General features: G+C 42.2%; 1 protein-coding gene across 4 annotated transcripts in view; it reads left to right on the top strand.

Annotated features, from left to right (window-relative positions):
* The window catches only part of MTR (5-methyltetrahydrofolate-homocysteine methyltransferase), a 105,988-nt gene that overhangs the window by 10,181 nt on the left and 68,193 nt on the right, over positions 1-27,614 (top strand). For all 4 annotated transcript variants that reach the window (XR_014827827.1, XR_014827826.1, XM_021073435.2 and 1 more), the window contains exons 3-13: positions 4,241-4,330; positions 7,215-7,284; positions 9,969-10,061; positions 12,119-12,225; positions 14,017-14,076; positions 14,806-14,900; positions 18,991-19,091; positions 21,187-21,248; positions 22,411-22,478; positions 23,303-23,382; positions 26,705-26,817. Coding sequence is in view for 2 of the 4 variants with exons in the window: in XM_021073435.2 (XP_020929094.1) it covers positions 4,241-4,330; positions 7,215-7,284; positions 9,969-10,061; positions 12,119-12,225; positions 14,017-14,076; positions 14,806-14,900; positions 18,991-19,091; positions 21,187-21,248; positions 22,411-22,478; positions 23,303-23,382; positions 26,705-26,817 (939 nt within the window). In the remaining 2 variants the exon portion in view is untranslated. The remainder of the gene's footprint in view (positions 1-4,240; positions 4,331-7,214; positions 7,285-9,968; positions 10,062-12,118; positions 12,226-14,016; positions 14,077-14,805; positions 14,901-18,990; positions 19,092-21,186; positions 21,249-22,410; positions 22,479-23,302; positions 23,383-26,704; positions 26,818-27,614) is intronic.

Below are 27,614 nucleotides of genomic sequence, written 5' to 3'. Positions count from 1 at the left end.
CCCTGCAGTATATGTAGTTCCTGGGCCAGGGATCACCAGGTGGCAGTTGCAACCTATGCTGCAGCTGTGGCAATGCCGAATCTTTTAACACAATGCATATGTCCTGGTGCTGCAGAGACACCACTGATCCAATTGTGCCACAGAGGGAACTCCTTTAGCCCATTTTTAATTTGGACTTGTTTGGGTTTTTTTTTGCCATTGAGTTGAATGAGTTCTTTATCTAGTTTGGATATCTATCAGATATGTAATTTGCAGATATTTTCTCCCATTTCCTAGGTTGCCTTTTCATTTTTTGTTTTTCTTTCTTTCTTTCTTTTTTTTTTTAAGGGCTGCTCCTGTGGCATATGGAAGTTCCCAGGCTAGGGGTCCAATCAGAGCCAAAGCTGCTGGCCTACGCCACAGCCACAGCCACATGGGATTCAAGCCACTTCTGTGACCTCTATACCAGAGCTCACAGCAATGCCAGATCGCCAACCTACTGAGCAAGGCCAGGGATCTAACCTACGTCCTCATGGATGCTGGTCAGGTTCATTAACCACTGAGCCATGATGGGAACTCCTATTTTTGTTGATGGTTTCCTTTGCTGTCAGATGCTTTTTAGTTTGATGTAGTCCACTTGTTTATTTTGCTTTTGTTGCCTTTCAGACTCTTCTTAATGAAAAAAAATTATTTAAATCACTTTGTGATTAAAAGGTTCATTGATTGTGGAAAGGATCCTTCTCTTGGGTGGCTAAGACTGTTCTCGCTAAGATACAGAATGCTCTTCATTTGAAGAAAAACTAGGAATGCCTTTCCTTTGGTCATAATGGGAATTGTAGGTATTGGAAGATTTAAAATTGGTCCTTCGAGAGGTTTGGTTCTGCAAGTTTTTCCCCGTGGCCTGAGAATATATAGTCAGATGGCATTATAAAATCCCAGCATGTTTTAGATTAGGAATGCCATCATGGTCATGAATTGCTTGGTATGGTTACATCCATCAGTTCTCATGATGTAGTTGGTGCAATCACCTCAGGCCACCACCTCCGCTCCCAAGCCCCAGCCCATGCCCTGTGGCTTTGTCATTATTAGTAGAGTATCAGTCTCCTGAGGGCAGGAATTTAGGCTCCTTTTTCACTATTGAATCTCTGCTGCCTAGAACAGTAGCTCGCACCTAGTAAGTACTCTGTAGATGTTTTTTGATGGGATGAATCTTTGTCCTGTGTATTAGACAGGCATCTAGATAAGACAAGTTCCCCAGGATGGGGACACGAAACAAAAATGGCTATAAATACAATAATAAATTAGTTATTTCTAGTGGAGTTACTGACCTTAGATCTGGGCCCTTGATATTTAATTTTAATGGAATGTACATGTTCTATTTGTAGTGTAAGTGCTTGGCACTAAGCTTTTTTGATTGTAATGTAAGTCCCTGACGTTTGACTGCAGAGACATCCATTTCAGAGGCATCCATCTCAGCGAGCATCCTGCCAGTTGTGTGACACAGCTGCTGGCTGAACCCCAGGACCAGGAACCATGCCTCCCCCGAAGTTCCCTTTTAGAAAACTCTGGGTAACCTAGATAAGCACCCCTGCTTTTTCCTTCCTGAATCCAAATTCCTGCTCTTGTGTTTTTAGTTCTCCAATAAAGAGTGAACCCTCAAAACCCTAGGCACCTTCTTTCACCCCAATAAAGGCAGAACCCTCTTTTATTCCCCCTAATTCCCACCTCCCCCCAGCTGCCTCACTGTGTGGCCAGGCATGCCTGTACCCTCCAGGACCTGTGAGTAATAAACCATTTTTTTTTTTTTAAGTTCCCTTATGGCTGTTGTGATCATAATAGGAACCACTAGGGCCAGTCCAGCTATCCTTTGGCTCAGTCTTGGCTCACCATAGGTAGTAAGCACCCAGGTGAGTGCCTTGGGCATCCTAGCCCATCTCTATAGATAGGCTGAGATCAGCAGGAACTGATATTTGAAACGCCTGTTTAGTCACAGCCTTGGCCGATGCTGTGATTACCCACTCCTTTAGTCTTGACAGCTTTCTACTTGTGAAAAATGAGGAGAAATGAAGTAGCTTGCCCATCATACAGGTTTTTTAAATTGGGGAGAATAGGATTGGGAACCAGGGACATCATAGCCAGAACCCGTGAGTGGGGTGCTATTCTAGGAAAGAAGGTAGAGAGAAAGGGTAAAGAGCTAGAAGAAACAACTTTCAGCTTTGCAGTATGGAGTTTCATATCTACACAAAATTGTAGAAAATAACTAGGAATTTAGAATCATTTTTCCCCAATCATAAAGACAGTATCTGTTCATTGTTACAAAAGTAAAATGTCTGAGTAGCTATGCTGTAGAAAAGTATAAAAGAGAAAATAAAAACACTTGTAGTATCCATACCAAGACGTAATTTCCACTCAATGTATTTTAATTTATATTTCAATCTAGTTTTCTGTTTTTGAATTTTTAAAATTAAATTGGGATTATTATGTCATAGTATTTTATAACATGCATTTTTAACTTAATACCATGAGTATTAAATATTCTGAGACATGGTTCTAGAACTTCATAATAATTTATTCTATGTATATATCATGATTTACTAACCTTATTCCTAGGCATTAAGATTGTTTTTAGTTTTTCTTTTTTTTTTTTTTAAGCTAAACTTTGGTTAATTTGTTCTTATAAAACAAAACCCGTAGATGAGAATAACTTCCCTTTTAACTACTAGTACAAATTTCTATTTTTTTTCTCTAAAGAGAATCACTTATCTTAGTTGGTGTATGTCTTTCCAGATCTTTAATGTATATGTGTATATGTAAGTGTATACATAGATATCTGAAGAAAACTCATAGCACTATTTGTATGTTTTAAACTTAATGATGTCATAGTTTACAATTCATGGATATCATTCAATTTTATGTATTTATTTTTCATGGAAGTTCCTAGGCTAGGGGTCTAATTGGAGTGGCAGCTGCCAGCCTACACCACAGCCACAGCCACGCCATATCTGAGCCACATCTGTGACCTACACCACAGCTCACAGTAATGCCAGATCCTTAACCCACTGAGTGAGGCCAGGGATTGAACCCACATCTTCATGGACACTAGTTGGATTCTTAAGTCGCTGAGCCACAACAGGTACTCCAGTCAATTTTATTTTATTTTATTTTTTGCTTTTTAGGGCTGCACTCGTGGCATATGGAGGTTCCCAGGCTAGGGTCGAATCGGAGCTGTAGCTGTTGGCCTGTGCCACAGCCACACTCAATCAAAGCCACGTCTGTGACCTACACCACAGCTTATGGCAACGCTGGATCCTTAACCCATTGAACGAGACCAGGGGTCGAACCTGCCACCTCATGGGTCCTAGTCGGATTCGTTTCTGCTGTGCCATGACGGGAATGCCTTAATTTTATTTTTCTATTCAACAATACTTTCAGAGATTTTTTTCCATGTTAGTATATATAGATATATATCGCAATGTTACATAGCGTGTAATAGAATGAACATATTATAGTGTGTTTTGCCATTTCCCTAGTGATGCACATTTAGGATGTTTGTGACTTATTTGAAATGTGAAAATCTTGATTTTCGTTTCCCAGCTCTTGTGCACATAATGTCTGTCAGCTTCAGTGGACTTGGATTTACTGACTGTTGCAAGATCGAGAGATTCTTGAGTGTTCCTCAGACTGATGAGATGGGGTCCAAAGAGTGAAACAAGGAAGCCAGGTTTCAAAGATGGAGAACAGGAGGGCACCAGCTCTTCCAGGCTGAGAGAGGGTGTGGATCTGGCTCAGTGGGACTAGGAGACAAGGACAGAGACAGTCGAGGGCAGCCTTGAGATCACAGGGATCTAGCCCTTCTTGCTGGGGTTAGATTGTGCTCAAGTGGGGACACGGCAGAGGAACAGGACAGGTGTTCATTGAGGCCCATCATGTGCCAGGCACTAGGTGTGTCACTGTACAGCCACCTGGTGGGTAGGGTTATAATGCTTCACATGCAGAGATCAAAACTCAGAGAGTTGAAGGAACTTGACCCAACTCACAGCTGGTGAACTTTGAATTCAAGTTTGGTGATTATTTATTTACACCACTTGCCTTTTGACAGACTCCTTAGACTTTTTGCATCTCTGGCCTCTATTCACTGTCAGTGCCTTGTACTTAGTAAGTGGTCGGAAGGTGTTTGGTGCCGTGGTGGTGAAGACAAGTGTATTGTCGAGGGCCAGGGATTCTCAGACTCAGAGCACTGACATTACTTTCTCTGTTGCAGGATTACTTGCTGGCTGGGGCAGATATCATTGAAACCAATACTTTTAGCAGCACTAATATTGCCCAAGCTGACTATGGCCTTGAACACTTGGTAAGGATTTCATTTTTCCTCAGATCTAAATTATCCATGAGCATTTGCTGCATTGGTAGATGCTACTGAGAAAACCAGCTGAAGCTGCAGAGTCAAGTTGATGCCTAGTAATCTATTGTTTGTGGTCAGACAGGGAAAATGGCTAGAGTCTCTTCTGCTTCTTAATAGCCCATTCATTTTCCTGTTGGCTGCTTTTATAGGCAAACAATAATCAAATAAAAATGATACTTATTCAGTGACTGTGAATAAAAGCATATGATTGGCCATGTATGCAATTTTGTTTTTTTTTTTATTTTTATTTTTTTATTTTTATTTTTTTGTCTTTTTGCTATTTCTTGGGCCGCTCCCGCGGCATATGGAGGTTCCCAGGCTAGGGGTCGAATCGGAGCTGTAGCTGCCAGCCTATGCCAGAGCCACAGCAACGCGGGATCCGAGCCGCGTCTGCAACCTACACCACAGCTCACGGCAACGCCGGATCGTTAACCCACTGAGCAAGGGCAGGGACCGAACCCGCAACCTCATGGTTCCTAGTCAGATTCGTTAACCACTGCGCCACGACGGGAACTCCCATGTATGCAATTTTGTGAAGCCTCTTTAAGTTGGGTGGCAGATTTGGTTTCCTTTTTTAAAAAAATTGTGACAAAAAAACATGTTATATGAAATTTACCATTTTAACCGTTTTTGCTTTTTAGGGCCGCATCCGAGGCATATGGAAGCTCCCAGGCTGGGGCTTGAATCAGAGCTGCAGTTGCTGGCCTATGCCACAGCCACAGCAACATGGGATCCAAGCCATGTCTGTGACCTACACCACAGCTCATGGCAACACCAGATCCCCAACCTACTGAGGGAAGCCAGGGATTAAATCCGCATCCTCATGGATACTAGTTGGATTAATTTCCATTGTGGTTATTCCACGACGGGAACTCTCTTAACCATTTTCAAGTGTGCAGTTCAGTAGCATTAAGTACGTTGACATTGTCGTACAGCCACCACCACCATCTGTCTGCAGAACTCTTTTCACCTCGTAAAACTTAAACTCTATCTATACCCATAAAACAATAATTCCCAATTTTCTCTTCCCTCTAACACTTAGAAACCACAATTCTACTTTCTGTCTCTATGAATTTAACTACCCTAGGTACCTCGTATAAGTGGGTCATACGGTATTTGTCCTTCTGTGACTGGCTTGTTTCACTTGGTTTAATGTCCCTAAGGTTCACTCATGTAGTCAGAATAGCCTTCCTTTTTTGGGGTTGAATAAAATATTTCATGGTATAGGGAGTTCCTGTCATGGCTCAGCAGTAACATACCCGACTAGGATCCATGGGGACCTGGGTTCCATCCCTGGCCTCACTCAGTGGGTTAAGGAGCCGGTGTTGCCATGAGCTGTGGTGTAGGATGCAGACGTGACTCGGATCCCAAGTTGCTGTGGCTGTGGTATAGGCTGACAGCTGTAGCTCCGATTCAACCCCTAGCCTGGGAACTTACATATGCTGCAGATGCGGCCCTAAAAAAAAGATAAAAAAAAAATTTCATGGTCTAGATACACCACATTTCTCATTTTGTTTGTTCATTCATCCACTGATGGTCATGGGTTGATTCTACCTTTTGGCTCTTTTGAACATATTACTGTGAGTGCAGGTAATTTTTTCTGCATCCCTGCTTTCATTTCCTTTGCGAATATACCCAGAAGTGGAGTTGCTGAATGGTAAGTCAATTCTGTATTTAATTTTTTATGAAACCACCATACTATTTTCCACAGTGGATGAATCATTTTATATACCCACCAATGCTGTACAAGAGTTCAAGTTTTTCCACATCTTTGCCAGCATTTGTTCTGTTTTTATTCTTTTTTCCTGATAGGAGGCATCCTACTGGGTGTCATGTAAAAGATTTAGTTTCTTTTTAATCAACGTAATGCTTCTATATTCAGATTGTGTAAACTGTTAATGATGAGAATATATGGTAGTTGCAGAGATCGCCTTTTCTGGGTGGGATTTTTCCAGAACATGCCTCTGTGTTCGCACGTGTAGTCCTGAGTGTTCTGACACTGGTTTCCCACATGATGTTGAGGCTTTCTAAAATCAAGTGACCTTTGGGCTATCAAGGGAAGATGAAATTGCATTGCATTTACTTTTGCGTTGTTTGAGGGCAGAGGTTGGCAAGCTTTCTCTGTAAAGGGCCAGACAGTAAATATTTTAAGCTTTGTTGGCTACGTATAGTCTCTCTTGCACCTCCTCAATGCTGTCATCATAGCACGAAAGCAACAATAGACAATACATAATGCATGGGCTTGACTGCATTTCTTTTTCTTTTTTTTTTCAATAAAACTTGTGGGCACTGCTTTGTGTGTTTGCGCAGACTTGCTTTTCATTTTCTAGTGAGGGGATTCATGGCCCTTTTACAAATTCTCAAGAGGTTAATGATCTACAAAAGTTCAGATCCACTGGTTCCAAACATTGTACAGTGAAGGAAGCCAGGTCTTGGAGAGGACGCTGGGCTAGCTAGCTGACAGAGCTGGTCCTGGTCCCATGTCTCCTGTTCCTAAAGGCTGTGCTCTTCCATGACTGTGCTTTCTTATAATTCTCAGCATAACTGACCACATCAACTTGTTTTGACACGCCAGATGTCCAGAGATTGCCCTTCCTGCCAGCTTGCTTGTGGGTTTGGGGAAGAACGTAACCAGTCCCAAAGGTTTGCTTTTCCTGTTGCTGTCAAGGCTGGGGCAGCTGATAGCCTTTCTGGCCAAGATTTCATTCAGACCTCAGATTAATTCACTCTGCATTTCCTTGCTGAATAAAGCCGGGTTTTAGAAGGTCAGAAATTCCTGTTTCTTTTATGGAGGAAAAGGAGGAAAAACTAAGGCTTGCATTTGGTGTGTTAGGCCTACCGGATGAACAAGTGCTCTGCGGGAGTGGCCAGAAAAGCAGCTGAGGAAATCTCTCTCCAGACAGGTAAGGAACGGTTCTCTTTTTTCACAAAGATGTTTCCTTTGACATTCTCAGCTGTAATATACTATCCTATTGCCCCTTTTCCTTCTGTGATGGCCCTTAGCGATACTGCAAACGGTTGTGTATTGGTTGAGAGGTTACTTCTCTGCAGCTTCATCATCAAGCATTCAACGTCTGTCTGAATTGACCCCATCTTCGTGGGCCTTGGGCTCAGGGTTTACTCAGTTTAGTCTGCTGTGTGTTATATCATAACTTTGTAGTTAAGACCATGATTTCCCTGTATGTTCACAGCAAAGATGATTTTTCTCTGTTCAGAAGTACATCTTTAGATTATTAAGGCATAGCTGTTTTGGTTATTTTAGTTATCATGAAGATATTTGATCTTGGCAGTATTCCCTTGTGGCTCAGTATCCATGAGGATATAGATTCCCCAACTAGTATCCATGAGGATATAGATTCGATCCCTGGCCTCGCTCAGTGGGTTAAGGATATGAAGTTGCCGTGAGCTGTGGTGTAGGTCACAGGCAAGGCGCGGATCCTGTGTTGCTGTGGCTGTGGTGTAGGCCAGCAGCTGCAGCTCCAAGTCAACCCCTAGCCTGGGAACTTCTGTATGCGGCAGGTGTGTCCCTAAAAGGAAAGCAAAAAAAAAAAAAAAAAAAAAAAAGAAAGAAAAAGGAAAAAAGATATTTCATCTTATCCCTTTAAAACTACCCTCATCCCTGTGACTTTGGCTTCTTTAGGTAGAGAAAAGTTGTCTTTTGAAGGTTTTCCGTTTCATACCACTGATGTCTTTGAAGGCACTGTGTAGCACACAAAAGAGGGTGGCATTCAATTCAGTCTTGGTGGGATTTGGAAAATGGCTCCCCGAAATAACTATCCTCCTGGCTGGCTGCCACAGGAACACTTGGGCACCAGCTGGAGGGGAGGCTGTGATGGAGGGAGAGGAATAGAAAAGATATATGGAGACCCTTAAGATCTGGAAATGTGAAATTATTGCCAACAGGAAAGCTGTAAAGCAAAGTTGTTAGGAAGTTAGACACAGCATACTAATGAAGGCTGAAGCAATTTATAGGAACTCTGTTTCTGAGAGATAATGTTTAAATCTGGAAAGGCATAGACTCTTGCCCCAGCACAGTCACAGGTCAGAGGATGTTAAATCAGCTACAGCAGGGAAAGATAAGGACATTTTTCTTACACCCAAAGTATTATTCAGCTTTGGGGAAGATAAAGAACATTCAGGCTTGTAACTTGTTCAAAGGCTGGGTTATCAACTAGTTGGTAATCTTCTCCAGTTAAATGGTAAAGCCTAACCCAGATTAGTCCATGGTTAAAAATCACCAAAGGTAATGAGCAGTGTGACCCCGGCATCTGTTACGATATGTACATGAACACAACTTTTCAGGCTCTTTCGGAAGCACCTAGACTCTAGCCTAAGAGGAAAAATTATTAAAGAATTCTTTTTTTTTTTTTTTTTTTGTCTTTTTGCCATCTCTTGGGCTACTCCCGCAGCATATGGAGGTTCCCAGGCTAGGGGTCCAATCGGAGCCATAGCCACTGGCCTACCCCAGAGCCATAGCAACTCGGGATCCGAGTGGTGTCTGCAACCTACACCACAACTCATAGGGGTCCAATCGGAGCCATAGCCACTGGCCTACCCCAGAGCCATAGCAACTCGGGATCCGAGTGGTGTCTGCAACCTACACCACAACTCATGGCAAGGCCAGAGATTGAACCCGCCACCTCATGGTACCTAGTCAATTCGTTAACCACTGTGCCACGACAGGAACTCCTATTAAAGAATTCTTGAGGGAGTTCCCATCATGGCACAGTGCAAATGAATCTGACTAGGAACCATGAGGTTGAGGGTTCCATCCCTGGCCCCACTCAGTGGGTTAAGGATTCCGCATTGCTGTGAGCCATGGTGTAGGTCGCAGACGCCACTTGGATCCTGCATTGCTGTGGCTGTGGCGTAGGCCGGCAGCAACAGCTCCGATTAGACCCCTAGCCTGGGAACCTCCATATGCCGTGGGTGCGGCACTGAAAGGACAAAAAGACAAAAAAAAAAAAAAAAAAAAAGAAATTCTTGAAAGAGTTATTAAAGTATGATTTGATCTGTTTCATACTTTAATTTCAGACTTTATAATTGTTAATCATGATTTAATATCCCCCCCCAGCAAAGGCCCTGCAGTACAACAGTGGAGAGTGTTTTAAGGCCAGTCTGCTGTGAGGAACTTTTGCAGAACCTGTGTTAAGTTAATAGGGGAGGGAAAATTTGTCCAAGCATAGCTTTGGTGATAGAAAAGGATCACTAACTGAAATGCTTTGAAGCCAGTTGTGTGAGAATCCAGAATTTTGGGGTTGGCTTAGCAATTTCATCATTTCCCCCAGTGGGATCCAGGACAACCCTCACCTCATAATCAAACATCTATTTACTATTCATGGTAAAATTACTATGAATCATCCACTAAGTGCGGTAAAGACTATCAATAGCCTCTTATAGTTCAGGAGAGGTCAAGTGTTGTTGTCTAATGGATTAAGAAAAAAACTGCTTTTGTGCCCTTTGGATATCAGAGTGTTGGACAAAGGATTGTATACCTGTGTTCTGGGGAAAAGCTGATAGTCTGTTGATTCACAATAGAAAGGTCCAGCTATTTAGGAATTTCACAGTTGTTTTTCTTTTCCCAAAGGAATTAAGAGGTTTGTGGCAGGAGCTCTGGGTCCAACTAACAAGACCCTGTCTGTGTCCCCATCTGTGGAAAAACCAGATTACAGGAACATCAGTGAGTATCATATACAGTCACTGACCTTGGGCAAGTACCTCTTTGTTTCAGCAGTGTGTGCATCTGTAAAATGCAGGCCGACACTAGCATCTACTTCAGGGTTATTGTGACTTCCAGGCTTACAGTAGTCCCTGAGATACGGTCGACACCTAAATAAAAAGTGAACTATTATTAGTCGAAGTATCAGTATTATATGTTTCATGCCTGCTTTCAAAGGTGTGTGTTGTTGTGTTTGTGCTTCTTTATCAGCTCTGGAAATAAAACCAATCAAAGTAAAACTTTAAACTGAGAAAGTGAGCAAATGTAGATACCAGGCCTTGGTCTATTACAGAATAATCCACTAGACCCCTATTTTATTCACCAGAAGGCAGTCTAAACTGTATAAACACACTAGCATTATAAATATTATAAACTAGCATCTATACGTGTACTTTCATTGAAATTTTACAAAAAATTTAGAAATTTTGGTCAATTTCTTAAGCATCAGACTACAAAAACCCCAAAAGAATTAAATGATCAGAGCTGAATAGTAATGATATTATGAATTTTGTGTGGGTGACAAATTCAGGCAGGTGTGGTTTGTAGGTCTGGGTTACATGGTACCACACTTTCCCACCAGGGTTGCTCATTCTGTGCTTATGTGTGGTGGGTGCTCCCTTTGGTCTAGTTAGGACATCAAGGAGCTGATGTTTCCTTTCTCTTGTGCTGTGTAAGATGAAGTAGCTTCTCTTCATTTTACATAGATGAAGCATCTTTGAATAGATGAGCATCTTTCTTGGGTGAGAGGTAAAACAGGGAGAGGGCTGACCTCTCAGATGAAAATAGACAACTCAAGACATGTCTAACAAAAATGTTACCTAGGGAGAAGTTTCCGCTGTGGCACAGTGGGTTAAGAATCCGACTGCTATGGCTCGGGTTGCTGTGGGGGCTCGGATTTGATTCCTGGCCTGGCCCAGAGGGTTAAAAGGATCTGGCGTTACTGTAGCTGTGGTGTGTGTTGCAGCTGCAGCTCGGATTCTGTCCCTGGCCTGGGAATTTCCATATGCTGTGGGTGCAGCCTTTAAAAAAAAAAAATGTAATCTAGGAGTGATTGAACATTTGTTGTTTCAGACTGAAACTGCCCACCAGGCAGGTTTTTCTCTGGCAGTAGTTGGTGTCAGAGGCGGGAGCACAGTCTGCAGATAGCCGACCTTTAACAGAGGCTGAGAGAGAATCCTGCTCAAATGGGGCTCTTTCCAGCTCAAAGTACATATTTCTTTAGATATTCCAGCCACTCATCCCTGAAGTGACTAATGAAGACGATCCCTGGAAAGAAAGATCTGGGTTTTTGGGTTTTTTTGGCTGCACATGCTGCTTGTGGAAATTCCTGGGCCAAGGATCTAATCTCTGCCATGGTTTCAAATTGCGCCACAGCTGCGGCCATGCCGGCTCCTTAACCCACTGCGTCACATGGGAACTTCCAGAAAGACCTATTTTAAAGATCTCGAAGGAAAGAGACAGAGCTTCAAGAAATGCACCTTCGGAGTTCCCGTAGTGGCGTAGTGGTTAACGAATCCGACTAGGAACCATGAGGTTGTGGGTTCGATCCCTGGCCTTGCTCAGTGGGTTAAGGATCTGGCATTGCCGTGAGCTGTGGTGTAGGTTGCAGATGCGGCTTGGATCCTGCCTTGCTGTGGCTCTGGTGTAGGCCGGTGGCTACAGCTCCGATTCGACCCCTAGCCTGGGAACCTCCATATGCCGTGGGAGGGGCCCAAGAAATAGCAAAAAAAGACAAAAAAAAAAAGAAATGCACCTTCACACCCAGCCACTCGTTCTCAGCTCATACATGGGCAGTGAGCTTGGGTGCCAGGTGTTTAGGAGCAACTGAATGCAGTTTGCTGGCTTAATGACCATCACTGCTATGTTTCTTTTTTTCTTACACAAGGTGGTGTGACCCTTAAATTATGAGTTCTAAACCAGCGGTAGACCCCCTGGTGCCAGACCTGAATTCGACATGTCTTGGCCATTCAGAGGATGTTGATGACTGATGTCTTGGATGTGGTTTATTTTTTTTGCAGCATTTGATGAGCTTGTTGAAGCATACAAAGAGCAAGCCAAGGGGCTTCTGGATGGTGGGGTTGACATCTTACTCATTGAAACAATTTTTGACACTGCCAATGCCAAGGTGAGTTAAAGGGGAAAAAAGGGACTGCTGGGGTGGGGGCTGGGGTACACCTCCTAATGGAGTAAGGAGACTAGAATGGCCATTATTAAAGCTAAAGAAAATGCCTTGATTCCTTTTTGTTTGTTTGTTTGTTTTTTAGGACTGCACCCAAGGCATATGGAAGTTCCCAGGCTAGGGGTTGAATCAGAGCTATAGCTGCCAGCCTAAGCCACAGCCACAGCAACACAGGATCCAAGCCACGTCTGAGACCTACACCACAGCTCACAGCAATGCCAGATCCTTAACCCACTGAGTGAGGCCAGGGACCAAACCTGCATCCTTATGGGTCCTAGTCGGGTTCATTAACCACTGAGCCACAGAGGAAACTCCCCATTTTTATTCTCGAACATTTTAAACTGAGTCCAGTAGAATGAAGGAAACTTCAAAAGGTTATTTTTCTTTCACAAAATGTTTTTTTAAAAAATTATGGAAGTGAATATTTTTATATAGTTACTTTATGTACATAGGTAATAATTATATGTGCATGGTTCTAAAATTCAAATTTACATAAACATATGGAGTGAAAAGTAAATATGCTTCCATATCCTATTCCCGGGAATCCAGCCGTCTTCCTCAGGGACAGTGAGTGGTCCTGGAAGAGGTTGCATGCAGATAAAAGTGTGCGTATATGTATGCGTTTGTGCTTATATTCCTTATATTTGTACAAAAGTATGTAAGTGTGTGGAATAGAAAGCAGATATCCTCATGTATATGTTTTTGCACAGTGTATCTGAGGGTAAGTTTCTACAAGTGAAATTGCTGGGTCAAAGGGTATGGGCAATGCTTATTTTGATCTTTGGTGTCAGATTAACCTCCAAGATTGAACTCATTTATACTGTAGTCAGCAAGCAGTGTGCAGTAGTGCTGCCTTCACCACACCCTCTGTCTTGAACTTCTTGCTCTTTTTCAATCCAAAAGGTGAAAAGCGCTACATCACTGTAGTTTTAATTTGTATGGTTGTTCCCTCCACGTGTGCGGGTTGCCATATGGAAGGGCCCTGAGCATTGGAGGGTCTCGGTGTCTGTGGGTGGGTCCTGGAACTTAACAAAACATGGACAGGACAGATTGACGTGAGATTGTGCCTTTACAGCCTGTTCTAGCCATTTTAGCTATTCTAGTTTGTACTCTTTTCTGCAGGGAGGCACACTGCGGGTTCCTATCCCTGCTGTGTGTATGTGAGGCTGTGGAAAGGAGAGGCTTCTTCATTATGTATTTTTATTTGTATTTATTTTTTGTCTTTTCTAGGGCCGCTCCTGCGGCATATGGAGGTTCCCAGGCTAGGGGTCGAATCGGAGCTGTAGCCACCGGCCTACACCAGAGCCACAGCAAGGCAGGATCCGAGCCGCGTCTGCAACCTACACCACAGCTCACGGCAATGCCAGATCCTTAACCCACTGAGCAAGGCCAGGGATCAAACCCGAAACCTCATGGTTCCTTGTCGAATTCATTAACCACTGTGCCATGACAGGAACTCCCTTCATTATGTATTTTTTATTTTGACGGAGAGGAAGAGGAGTTGTTCTTCAGCTCTCCTCAGAGGACCCCTGGTTGGGTGAACTTGCCATCAGCATTGGTTTGTTGTGACATGTGCCTCAGGAAAGGCTGCCGGGAGCATGAGTTTCTTTTCCCTGGAGAACATGACTGTATCTTATCTGAAGAGGTCTTGGTAGCAGGAGTGTTCTGCTCCGCCACCTAGACTGACCTTTGACACAGTCTCTCAGAGTTGAAAATGTCCTTTTTTCCCCCTGACAGGCAGCTTTGTTCGCAGTCCAGAAACTTTTTGAAGAGGAGTATGCTCCCCGACCTATCTTTGTAAGTTCTAAATTATTTGCATGGTGAACTTTGTTCTTTGCTAATATTGTCATTTTGAGGGTGGGGTTTTTGTTTTCCTGGCATGGACCTATTCTATTGACAGTACCTTTTAGGAAGCACCTGTCTTAATCTCCTCAGACCACCACCTCTAGACCAGTCACAGCCTTATCTGTAGAATGTGGAGAGTGGGTGGGTCCAGAGGTGGTTGTGAAGGTAGGCTGTTCCATAGAAGCCTGGCTGAACTGGTCCTGGAAGCCAAGGCTCCCTCTTGTTAGGGCCCGAGGAGGGACAGGCTTGGTGCTGATGGTGAGGCCACCAACAGAGGCTGCAGAGCGACAGCTTATGAAAGCAATGGGCAGCCACCTGGCCGGGTGAGAGTAGACTAAAATCAAACAAGGGGCGTTAGACACACCAGATGTTTAACAGCAAGAGCAGGATAACCTGAGTTATCTGTGGGTGAGTCTTCTCCCATAGGCCCAGAGGTCTGAACCCTGGAGCTTTTCTGGGCTCTGCTTTTGCTTCCATGACTTTCCCTTTTCTATGCTTCTGTGGCTTTCCAAGGCCTCCCCTGGGCCCTTGGCATTCATCTGTTCTGACTGCCTTGGGTTCGGAGTGCCACAGTTCTCTTTTTTGTATGGGAACAGAGAAAATCACCTTACTCACTTTGTTCTGTTTCTGTGACTGTGTCTTAAGTCTGTGTTGTTGACTGGATTTACTGTGTCAATTCAGATTTCAGGGACAATTGTTGATAAAAGTGGGAGGACTCTCTCTGGCCAGACCGGAGAGGCATTTGTCATCAGTGTGTCTCATGCAGACCCCCTCTGGTGAGTACGCATTCCTGACCCCACTCCTTTGGGGAGGTCTCTTTTGCTGGCTTCCAGACATTGACCCGAGAGGGGGTGTCTTTCTGCATGTTTCCACGGTTCCACTTGCATGAGGTATTGGCCTTCCTTGAGGTACAGTCCAGCTGCCCTTAGGACTTCAGAAGACCACTGCCTAAATGGGTCAGTTTGAGGGAGTGGGGGAGTTCTCCTGCCTCCTGGGCCAGCCAGATAGTTGCTTTTTTGTCTGTAAGTGTTCCCCTTTGAGTTTAAGACTGGCTGGGCCCAGTGAAAACACTTTAAATCTGTTATCAGCTCTTAGATTTTGGGAGCAGTGCTCTGCAAGGTTTTTACACTCTCTGCTTGCGGAGCAACCAGAAGCAGTCTGGCCTGGAATGAGGTGGGAATTCTAAAGCTCACACTTTTATCTTACCATAGCCAGAGTTCCTCTGTGGTGCAGCAGGTTAAGGACCTGGCATTGTTACTGCCGTGGCTCAGGTCTCTATTGTGGAGCAGATTCAGTCCCTGGCCCCCGAACTTCCATATGCCATGGGTGTGCCCCCCACCCCGCCAAAAAAATTAACATGACTTTTACAGTATATTTTAAAGTAGAGCATCTCCCTATTTTTCTGATCAAATGGGTTCACTTACGTACTGTGAGTGAGATGAAAGCTCTGAGAGTATATGCGACTTCCGCCTACACCTTCTCCTGCACTTCTGCTGGAGGCCGTGCCTGCTGCCTATCCTCACCTCACACGTGACCCTTTCAGACTCATCTCTGGAGTCCGCTCCTGGGTACCTTCTTCTCTTACCAGCCCAGACTGATGTTCTTCTCAGAGCACTCTGTTTACTTTTATTATAGCCTTGGCCACAAAAATAAGAGTCATAGATCTTTGTTGAGAATTTGCTGTGTGCCAGCCTTCATTCTAAGTTTGTTTTGAGAGTTCTCTTTTAATTCTGGCAATAACACCTCCAGGTAGCTGTTGATGTTCAGATCTTTTGCTTATTTTTTTAGTTGGGTTGTTTTCTTGTTTGTTTGTCCATTTTGACTGCCCCATGGCATATGGAGTTCCCAGGCCAGGGATCAGATCCGAGCTGCAGTTGTGAACTGCACCACAGCTGCAGCAACAGTTGGATCCTTTAACCAACTCACCGTGCCAGGCTGGAGATTGAGCCCATGTCCTGCTGCCAATCCATTGTGTCACAGTGGGAACTCCTGTTGTTGTTTTAAGAATTAAAAAAAGAATATTTTGGATTCCAGATGTGTGTTTTGTAAATATTTCCTCCCCGTCTGTGGTTTGTTTTTTCATGCCCTTAACCATATCTTTCGCTGAGCAGGCGTTTTTAATTTCAGTGACATATAGCTTATCAATTTTTTTTTTTCATAGAGTCTCCTTTTGGTGCTGTACCTAAAAACTCATTGTCAAACTCATGGTCACCTATATTTTTCTATGGTGTTACTTTATATATATCTTTATATCTTTAATAGTTTTGCAGTTTACATTTAGATCTATGATCTATTTTGAGTTAATTTTTATAAAAGTTGTTAAGATCTGTGTCTAGATTAAATTTTTTTAATGTGAATGTCCCGTTGTTCTAGCACAGTTGTTGAAAAGGCAGCCCTTTTTCCATTGAATCGCCTTTGCCCCTTTGTCAAAGATCAGCTGACTGTGTGGTTCTATTCCTGGACTCTGTTCTGTTTCATTGATCTATTTTTGCTCAAATACCAGAGATTCTCTCAACTTTTCAATGAATCTTGAAGTCCAGTAGTGTCACTCCTTCGACTCTGTCCTTATCCTTCAAGAATTGTATTAGCTATTCTGGGTTGTTTACTTCTCCGTGTAAACTTTAGAATCTTGCTAGAATTTTGATTGACCATTGCGTGAATATATATAAAGTTGGGAAGAATTGACATCTTAACAATGTTGAGTCTTCCTGTTCATGAACATAAAATCTCTATTTATTTAGTTCTACCTTGAGTTCTCACATAAGTTTTGTAGTTTTCCTCTCATAGATCTTGTACATATTTTGTTAGTTATACACACATATTTCATTTTTATTTCAAATTTCAATTGCTCATTGCTAGTATGTAGGTAAACAATTGACTTTTTTATATTACCTTTGTACCCTGCAAATCTTGGTATAATTCCTTATTGATTCCAAGAGTTTTTTTGGTTGATGCTCTAGAATTTTTTACAGACAGTTTTATCATCTTTGAACAGTTTGTTTTTTTTTCTGTTCCAACTCATATACCTTTTATTTTCTGTTGCCTCACTAAGGACTTCCAGCATGATGTTTGGTCAGAGATGAGGGTGGGCATTCTTACCTTGTTCCTGATCTTATGGGAAAGCATGTAGTTTTATATCATTAAGTATGATGTTAACTGTAGGTTTTGGTAGATGTTCTTTATCAAGTTGAGGAAGTTCCCTCCCCTCTGTTCCTAGTTTACTGAGAGATTTTATCACAAGTGGGAGTTGGGTGTTTGTTAAATAAACTTTTTGTTTTGGAATAATTTCAGATTTACAGAAATGTTGCAAAGATAGTACAGAGAATACCCATATGCTCTCCATCTAGTTTATTCTAATGTGACAACTTACATTAACTATGGTACTTTTGTCAAAACTGAAAGTGTATTACTTAACTAAACTTCAGACTTTCTTCAGGTTTCAGGTTTTTCCACTAGTGTCCTATTTCTGCTCTAGAATCTACTCACCTTGCACTTAGAAATCATAGTAAAAGAAAAAAAGTAAATATGAAAAAATAAAAGATGACATAGTCCAGTAGCTTCATAATTAATTCTTGAATTCCTAAAGGCCTCAGTGGCTCCCACTAAGACTGATTTTTGGAGGGATTTTTACTGGCTCTACTTTGATCTGTTTTATTTGTGTCCCAGTAAGTTTCATTTGCAAAACAGAGAGCTCCTTCATTTACAAATAAAGCCTACTTAATGTGTAAGGGGACAAATTCTAAGTCTGAGGTCACCTTGCAAGTCAGTTGGAGCAAGAATTAAGTCTTCTAGACTCTCAAAGTAGCTCATACTCTTTTTTTTCTTTCTTTTTTTTTTAAATGTCTTTTTTTTTTTTTTGTCTTTTTTTGCCATTTCTTGGGCCGCTCCCACGGCACATGGAGGTTCCCAGGCTAGGGGTCTAATCGGAGCTGTAGCTGCCAGCCTACGCCAGAGCCGCAGGATCCGAGCTGAGTCTGCAACCTACACCACAGCTCACGGCAATGCCGGATCCTTAACCCACTGAGCAAGGCCAGGGATCGAACCCGCAACCTCATGGTTCCTAGTCGGATTCGTTAACCACTGAGCCACGACGGGAACTCCTTTTTTTTCTTTTTTTCTTTTTAGGGCCACACCTGCAGCATATGGAGGTAGGTTCCCAGGCTAGAGGTCCAGTTGGAGCTACAGCCACTGGCCTGTGCCATAGCCACAGCAATGCAGGATCTGAGCCAATCTGCGACCTACACCACAGCTCATGGCAACACTAGACCCTTAACACACTGAGTGAGGCCAGGGATTGATCCCACAACCTCATGGTTCCTAGTTGGATTCGTTTCTGCCATGCCACGATGAGAACTCCAGCTTCTATATACTCTTAATATTCCTTTTACCTCCAAGATTTTCTTTTCTCTTTCCAGTTAAATGTTTATTAGCAGTGGTAGTTTGCCAGTATTTCTTTTTATTTATTTATTTATTTGGTCGCACCTGCAGCATGCAGAAGTTCCTGGACCAGGAGCTTATGCCACAGGGACCCAAGTGCTACAGTGACACCACCAGATCCTTAACCCACTACCATGCAAGGGAACTCCTACAGACATTTCTATTTCATGGTATACCATTAACTGAACTGTGAACTTATTTAAGGAGTCATATCTAAGGTTGTCTAATGTTGGAGACATGAGCAGAAATATTGGTGCTGCAGGGGACTTCAGTGAGATGACTTTGACTGCAGCTGAATAGATGTGCTTTGAATCAGGAGATTTATTATCTGCTTGGTTTTAAATGTCCTCCACTCTTTATCATAACTTTTTATATATTATAAATGTCTAGAATAAAAAATGTATTTCTAATATCTTTCTGTTTTTCCAGCATTGGATTAAATTGTGCTCTGGGTGCAGCCGAAATGAGACCTTTTATTGAAACAATTGGAAAATGTACAACGGCCTATGTCCTCTGTTATCCCAATGCAGGTGTGTGTTTCAAGGGAGTCACACATAGGAAAATCCAAATACAAAAGACCTGGGCAAATAGGGTAACAGATTTTGATTAAAAAAATTTGCTTTGCAGGTTTTAGTATGTGGTTGACTTTGAATAGGAATTTTCTAAGTGAAGAATACTTGGATCTAGACCACTGTTTCCCTTTAAACTTGAAGGAACAGTTTGGCTCAGCCTGAAAGTGACAGAAGTGGACATAATTTGGGGGAATGAAGCCTATTTGCAAACTGACCAGCGCATTGTCTTTGGTGACAGTGCTGGCCATACGGACTTGGCCACAGAAATAAATGCAAAGAACATGAGAGAGAGAGAGCCCTCTTCTCTGTTGCACTGTATCAGCAAATGAGCAGACAAAGAGCCATGAGTGTTGTTACTCTAACATTTTAAGTTAGGACTTTGAATTTACTGTGTATAAAAATTCCTAAGATACATGTAGACAATTTTCAAACTATCCATTTAATACTGGTAATCCATTCTGGGTTAACCATACACCCTGGTGAATGTTTTTTTGGCACTGCTTAGTTAGTTGGGGCTAAAAATCATTTTCTAGCCTTCTTTCTCCAATATATATGTTTTCATATGCAATAAATTTTATTTCCCACCAGGTGTAAGATAATCGGAAGAGGATAACGAATAAAACAGGAAATACAGATGCTAAAGCCTTGTGTTTTGCTTGTTTGTTTGAGCTTTTTAAATTAAAGTGTAGTTGATTTATAACATTGTGCCAGTTTATGCTGTACAGCAAAGTGACCCAGTCACACATATCCAATACGTTGCCTTTCTTATCTTCCCATCATGGTCTATCCAAGGAGGTTGGATGTAGCTCCCTGTGCTGTACAGCAAGACCTCATTGCTTATTCATTCGAAATGTAATAGTTTGCATCTACTAACCCCGAACTCCCAGTCCATCCCACTCACTCCACCTTCCCCCTTGACAACCATAAGTCTGTTCTCCATGTCTCTGAATCTGTTTCTATTCTATAGTTAGGTTCATTTGTGCCATATTTTAGATTCCACTTATAAGTGATATCATATGGTATTTGTCCTTCTCTTTCTGACTTCACTTAGTATGAGAATGTCTAGTTGCATCTATGCTACTGCAAATGGCATTATTTCATTCTTTTTATTTTATTTTATTTTATTTTTTAATTTTAGGGCCACACCTGAGTCACATGGAGGTTCCCAGGCTAGGGGTCCAATTGGAGCTGTAGCTGCCGGCCTGCACCACAGCCACAGCCATGCCAGATCTGAGCCCTGTCTGCGACCTATACACAGCTTACAGCAATGCTGGATCCTCAACCCACTGAGCGAGGCCAGGGATGGAACCTATGTCCTCATGGGTGCTAGTCAGATTTGTTTCTGCTGAGCCACGACAGGAACTCCTCCCATTCTTTTTATATGGTTGAGTAGTATTCAATTGTATGTATGTACCACATCTTCTTAATCCATTCATCCACTGATGGACATTTAGGTTGCTTCCATGGCTTGGCTATTGTGAATAGTGCTGCTGTGAACATACAGATGCATGTATCTTTTTGAATTGTAGTTTTGTCTAGATATATGCCCTGGAGTGGGATTGCTGAATCATACGATAGTCTGTATTTAGTTTTCTGAGGCATCTGTACTGTTTTCCATAGTGATTGTAACAGTGAACTCCCCTTTATTTTTCTTTATGGCCTTTGTTTTAATGTCTGTTGTGTCTGATATGAGGATTGTGACTCCCACTTTCCTGTCATTTCCATTTGCATGAAATGCCATTGTCTATCCCATTTTCAGTTTATATGTGTCCTTTTCCTGCTGGTTTGCTTTTAATTGCATGTCAGGTGCTCATTATTTCAGAGGGATGTGTCATCCCTGAACCCTATACCCCACCCCCAGCAGCTAGGTAATAATGCATTTCCTTTACAGGAAGGGGAAGGGAGAGGGTGGGAGAAATTCTGTCCCATAGAGTAGCGGTGCTTTTCCTTCAAATGGATAAGAAATAATCGATGTTTATTTTCCTCTGTCATTTTTGTTGCTGTTGTTTTTGTATTGCTAGTTCCCATTAATGATTGAAATATGCTTTCTTAGGTCTTCCCAATACCTTCGGTGACTATGATGAAACTCCGCACATGATGGCCATGCACTTAAAGGTCAAGAATCTGCTTTCATTTGGTTTTTAAGAGATAGAGCAGTGGAATTTTTGATTTAGAATATTAAGAAGTAGACTTCTCCCCTAAAGATATCCCAGTGTATATATAGCAAATAAAAGTTTAAGATGAATTATGATGATGGAGGCGGTGGAGGGAGGCTCGCTATCAGCACTCTTCTCCACAGTGGGCACCAGTGGCTGTTGGGAAATTCCCAGGGAGGTCCAGCTCAAACTAATGGAAACTGGGCCCTCCTCTGCAGCCCTTTCAGGTGGTACCCTGTACCCAGCAAACTGCCAGGTGGTTTGGCACCTCCTCTGTCATCCTCCTCTCCTGTACATCATGAAACCATGCTACCCCTCATTGTTAGTAACCCTGGGTCTCTTTCCCTCATTCTTTGAATTTATAGCTTCTGTCTTAGTGACATTCTCTCCAAAGTTATTTCTCATCTAAATCTTATGATATCAGTATCTTATGTAGCTGCTTTTTCCAGTGCTCTGACTTCTTTATTCCTGACTTCCTCTCTCAATTATCTGGTCCTTCAAACTAGCTGTGGTTAAACTCCAGATCCACACTGTCCAGTAAGTGTCCTCTGCCACATGCATGTGTTATTGGAGCACTTGAAATGTGGCTGTTGTGACTGAGGAACTAAATTTTTAATTTTTTTCTTGCTTTTAAGGGCTGTACCCATGACATATGGAAGTTCCCAGGCTAGGGATCGAATTGGAGCTTCAGGGGCCAGCCTACACAACAGCCATAGCAGCGCAGGATCCAAGCTGCATCTGCTGAGCCATGAAGGGAACTCCCTAAATTTTTAATTCTTCAAACATTTTAAATTAAATTTAAATTTAAAAACTTACTTTATGTTATTTGAAAATGCATTATTCAGCTTACATTCTCTGCTCAGCATATAGGTTAAACTATCTTCATTATGATCGGATAGGCAAGTAAGTATCTCACTGCATTTCATAGTGTGTGAGCTGTTCTCTGCTTTTAATCAAGGCTTGTGAAAGCTTTAGATCTAGAGTTAATAAGTATGTTTGGCTCTCTTTTTAATGTAAAAGCAGTTAATCAGGAGATGTAGATCTTTTTTTCTGCTGAATTGGTAGTGAGGAGCTTAAAATTCAGATGAACTCTGTAAAACGTTTGCTTTTCCTAAACATAGGATTTTGCCACGGATGGCTTGGTCAATATCGTTGGAGGATGCTGTGGTACGACACCAGCTCATATCAGGTGATGATCACTTCTAAATATTTAAGCTTTGGTTATGGGATGAATTGTTCTCCTTCCCCCCAAATTCATAGGATGACCTACTAGTCTTAAGTTCCTCTGAATGTGACTGTGTAGAGATAGGACCTTTAAAGAGGTAGTTGAGGTAAAATGAGGTCATATGAGTGGATCCGGATCCATTATGACTGGTGTGGACACAGATACACACAGAGGATGGGACTGTGTGAAGACACAGGGAAAAGGCAGCCGCCAGAAGCCAAGCAGAGAGGAAACCAGGCCTCCTGGCACCTTGACCTGAGACTTCCAGCCTCCAGAACTTTGACAGATGAACTCTGTGCCCTCCCTTCTACGTGTGCATGCTTAAAAAAAAATAGATCCAAAGGATTTAATTTCCTTCACTCCTGGCACCTACTCTCTGTTTGCTTTTCCTTCTCAATGATGAAGCCTGCTTTTCTTTTAAAATATTGACTGAGAAGCAAGGGCATGTTTCACGTGTGGGTTGATGGAATAAAGAACATCTTCGTGTTTGAGAAAGGGTGGAGGAGATTTGCCGTTTGCATTTGTGCAAACCATCACATGTTCAGGTTCATGTCTCTGAGCATAGAACCCAGTATAGTCAGTACACAGCAGACAGGGTGGGTACAGAAACATTCCAGATTATAGATTCATTGTCTGCGATACTGAGGAAACTAAAAAGCGTAATTGTTTCTGCACATTTGGAACTAGGTATATAATTATGTTAAACAGACTTAATTTCATAGCTGGAAATTGGTTTAATTAAATTTATTTTATCCTGAACTCATAGAGTGTTTTCTCTTTTAACTCAGAGAAATTGCTGAAGCTGTGAAAAACTATAAGCCCAGAGTTCCACCTGCCACCGTTTTTGAAGGGCATATGCTGCTGTCTGGTAAGTTGTGAAAACATGGTTTTTATGATTTCAGAAATCATTTCTAGATTAAGTTAGTATGTTTTTTCTTCCTGGTAGTGATGTTCGTGCCAAGGACCTTGTTTATTAGGTCAAAGACGAGTTTTTATTTTTCTTGGCACTTAAGGGAGTTCTAGCAAAGAACCCTTTGTTTTTTCAGGGGAGAGAGTGGGAAAACATTGACTTTGGGGAAATGTGAGCGAAGGCACAGCTGGTGCCCTTGGTTAGAATTATTGTTCACTGCTACGAAAATGTACAGGCCAGAGACTCACAGTTTTAATCATAAGATTTGCTGCTAGTTGCTAAAAAATCCAAGTTGCCCAGACTCAAGTTTTTGTAATGATGGCAGCCTCTTCCTAGCAAGTTGTATTTGCTTCTAAAATGTTGTTCTGCTGTTATGTTTACAAAGAGTTGTGATATTTATTGTTCTGTTTTGTTCCCAACAGTCCTCTGGGAACTTTATTTTTTTTTATTAAAAAAAAATTTTTTTAAAGCCACTCCTGTGGCATTGGAGGTTCCCAGGCTAGGGGTCAAATAGGAGCCACAGCTGCCGGCCTACGCCAGAGCCACAGCAACGCCAGATCTGAGCCGGGTCTGTGACCTATGCAGCTCACAGCAATGCCGGATCCTTAACCCACTGAACAGGGACAGAGATTGAACCTAAAACCTCATGGACCGTAGTTGGGCTTGTTATCACTGAGCCACGAAAGGAACTCCAGCAGCTTTCCTTTTTCAGAATGAGTTTTGACGTTCAAAAAAGGAACATTAGTAAAACAGGTTATCATGCCGACTTATTAGAAAAATAACTTTAAATTTTCTATATTTTCTACAATACTTGAGTGACATATTCTTAGTATCTTTAAGCAAAAAAAGTTTGTAAACAAATTCTTAGAGAACCTTCAAATAGCACACATTTAGGGAATTATGTACCCTAAGACTTGAGAATTTAATATTCCTCTAAATTGATATATTTTTGTTCCATATGTTCCCTTAAAAAAAGGGAAATAAAATACAAGTGACAGTAAAAGTAACACCCACTTTTCTCACTCAGGACTTATTTCATAGAATTAATCTCAGTGAGTGAAAATGAAGTTGGGTTAGAAATACTCCTGTTTGGGCCACCCCAGAAGACAGGATGAGAATAGAGGGAGAGGGATTTATGATTTATGACATATCCCCTACCCTGAAAAGTGGCTCTTGTCAGAGGGAGGTGCGGTGGGATAGTTTACTTCTTTCTTAGATCTTGAAGCTTTTAATTGACTTCAGCTAAAAGACAATTGTTAACCTTTGCTAAAATCGAAATAGGAAAGAACCAACTAGTTATGATTTTTGAAGAGAATTTATGTGTAAGAATGAAAGAATCCTTTCTTTTGATTTGAACTTCAAATTCAAATGTGCTATTTCTAGCTCATTTTTGAAATCACCTTCAGATTTTAAAAGACTGACCTCAAACACCCTCTTTTTAATTGTTCTTTTATAAATTGCAGACCTGAGAAAAATGCAGATTTTACAACAGATACTTCGCATTTCAAATATATCAGAAGTGCTGTGTGTGAACTGCTTTCAGGGCAGTGGCACAGGACCTCTTCGGCATTTAGACATGGGCACCCCTCCTCGTCTGCCCTGGGAACCCAGGGTCTGACTAAGGATCAGGGATGTGCTGAGGCCGGCGCTGAGGGGCGAGGGAGATCTGAAAGGGAGATCACAAGCCCAAACTGAGAAGTGACAATCTTCCCGGTCAGGAACAAATAACCTGGGATGGTCTTATAATTACCTGCCTTCGTTATTTCCTTCTCCCACTTATGTTTCTTTCTCAACGAGTGCTTTGGCCAAGGACTCAAAAGCCATTTTCTTTTACTAATGAGAACAGCCATGATTGTTGGTGCTAACTGTATGCTTATCAGTGTTACCTACTCCTTTCTATGACAGCATGGTGAGGCAGATACTACTATGGTCTCTTTTCTAAGCTCAGAGGCTCTGAGAGAAGTCTCCTGGGTGTTCACTGAGGTGGCTGCACAGGGCTCGGACCTGAGGCTGGGCGTCCCCAGAGCCTGCCCATAACTGTCTAGCAAGACTCCTGCTCCTAATACTGTAAATATATCCAGTAGAACAAAAGCAGTTAAAGACCTTTTCCTGTCGTGGCACTTCAGGCTGTGTATTGCTAGTTACCTCAGTGTGATGTGTCCAAATTAATTATCTGAGATGTGCCCCTAAATTGGCCTGTAGCAGGGGAGGTGTTACTATCCCCTGGTAAAGGAGGAAGGAGGAACAGAAAGAATAATGGACTGGCGCAGCATCTGCTGTCTCCCAAACTCAGCCCAGGCCCTTCATGGTGATCATGTTTGGCTCTGGTGGTTATTGGCTCTTGGCCTCGGACCTGGACCAGAGAGATAAGATAAGGCTCGAAACACACTGTTGGTGAGATTTAGAATGCTTGCTCCTTCTGGCTTCAAGCTGATGTCTGAATGGACAGCTGTGGAGCAGCCTTTTCTTTTCTTTTCTTTTCTTTTCTTTTCTTTTCTTTTCTTTTCTTTTCTTTTCTTTTCTTTTCTTTTCTTTTCTTTTCTTTTCTTTTCTTTTCTTTTCTCCATGCTCATAGTATATGGAAGTTCCCAGGCCAAGGCTTGAACCTGAGCCACAGCAGGGACAATGCCAAATCCTTAATGGCTAGGCCCCCAGGGAGCTCTTGGAGCAGTTCTTTTGGTTCTAACTTTATGGCTTTTGCCCCAGGCTCTTGGTTAAATAAGAATCTGATGATAATTTTCCTTGTTTCTTAGAGCTGGTATGATTCAGCTCTTCAGAGAAATTTGCAATTTAAAACCCTGAAATATTTCTTCGTTTGAGAGTTCTGGTTATAAACACACAGACTTCTGTTGTGTTTAAATATCCCTAGGGCATGGAGTTCCCATTGTGGCTCAGCAGTAACCAACCCAACTAGCATTCTTGAGGACTCAGGTTCCATACCTGGCTCCGCTCAGTGGGTTAAGGACGGCTTTGCTGTGAGCTGTGGTCTAGGTTGCAGATGTGGTTTGGATCCCATGTTGCTGTGGCTGTGGAGTAGGCCAGCAGCTACAGCTCCAATTGGACCCCTAGCCTGGGAATCTCCATATGCTGCAGGTGCGGCCCTAAAAAAAAAAAAGTCCCTAGGGCAGAAGGCCATGGTCCTGTCTCCACATTGGGGGTTTCTTAGCTAGTCAGACAGGCTGTGGCACAGAAACTTTCTTTCTCATGGAAACAGTTGTTTTCTATGTATCTCATGTCATATGCCTTTTCAGAATATTTTCGAAATGCTTCTCCTTTTAAGGTCTAGAACCTTTCAGGATTGGACCATACACCAACTTCGTTAACATTGGAGAGCGCTGTAATGTTGCAGGATCCAGGAAGTTTGCTAAACTCATCATGGAAGGAAAGTATGAAGTGAGCATCCTAATAAGACCCTTGAGGCATCTGCTGTGTTCATGGCCAAGACAGCCAGTGAAACAGCTCTGCCTCTGGTAGTGTTACTAGCAGAGCTGCTGGGAAGGGTGAGAAGAACGGTAACGTGTGTTTGCAGCCAGTTGGGCCAGTGGGAGGATGAGGCTTCGGAAAATCAAAGCTGGTGGTGTCAGTATTTGTCAAAAAGGACTGCATTCAGGGCATGAAGTGGGATGAGATGGGAGCGACCCAGGTTCTAGCTGTTTCTGTTAATTGTGAAATAAATTTAAAAATTTGAAGACGTTCCTCATTTTGGCTTCTTACAAATCCTTCCAAGGGAAGGGAAAGCCAAGTAAATTCCTGTTCATTTCCTCTAACATGGTATTATTGCGTCTGTTAACTGTAAACTAAAATTAAGGAGCAGTCACAAAAGAGAGTAGGCCCTGCCTTGGAAAGTTTGCAGGGTAGTTTAGCCATAGTATTTTTAGGCTTGGGCCTTCTATGAATGAACAAAATTGAATCCAAATTAAAAGCCTACTCTAAACCAAATGTTTGAGCCTACTCTAAACATCTGGATATATACACACACACACACACACACACACACATATATATTTAATGTAAATTCAGAGTTAAAAATGGAGGAATCTGATCTGGGCTTTAATGATTTTATTTTTTTCATCAATCTCTCATTTTAAGGTTTTGCAGCCTTTAGGAATAGATCTTCCAGTAACCAGCCTCAAAGCAGCCTGGTTGGAATCAGAGGGCACATTTGTTATCCTTTATGGGCTTGTTATGGT

Source organism: Sus scrofa, chromosome 14, assembly GCF_054392235.1.
Source record: "Sus scrofa isolate SSC_HxYL_T2T_F1_AM1 chromosome 14, Sscrofa_HxYL_maternal_Yorkshire_Landrace_v2.0, whole genome shotgun sequence".
NCBI classification, from domain to species: Eukaryota; Metazoa; Chordata; class Mammalia; order Artiodactyla; family Suidae; genus Sus; species Sus scrofa.
The sequence above is the reverse complement of the archived record's forward strand: the minus strand, read 5'-3'. Positions and strand labels throughout refer to the sequence as shown.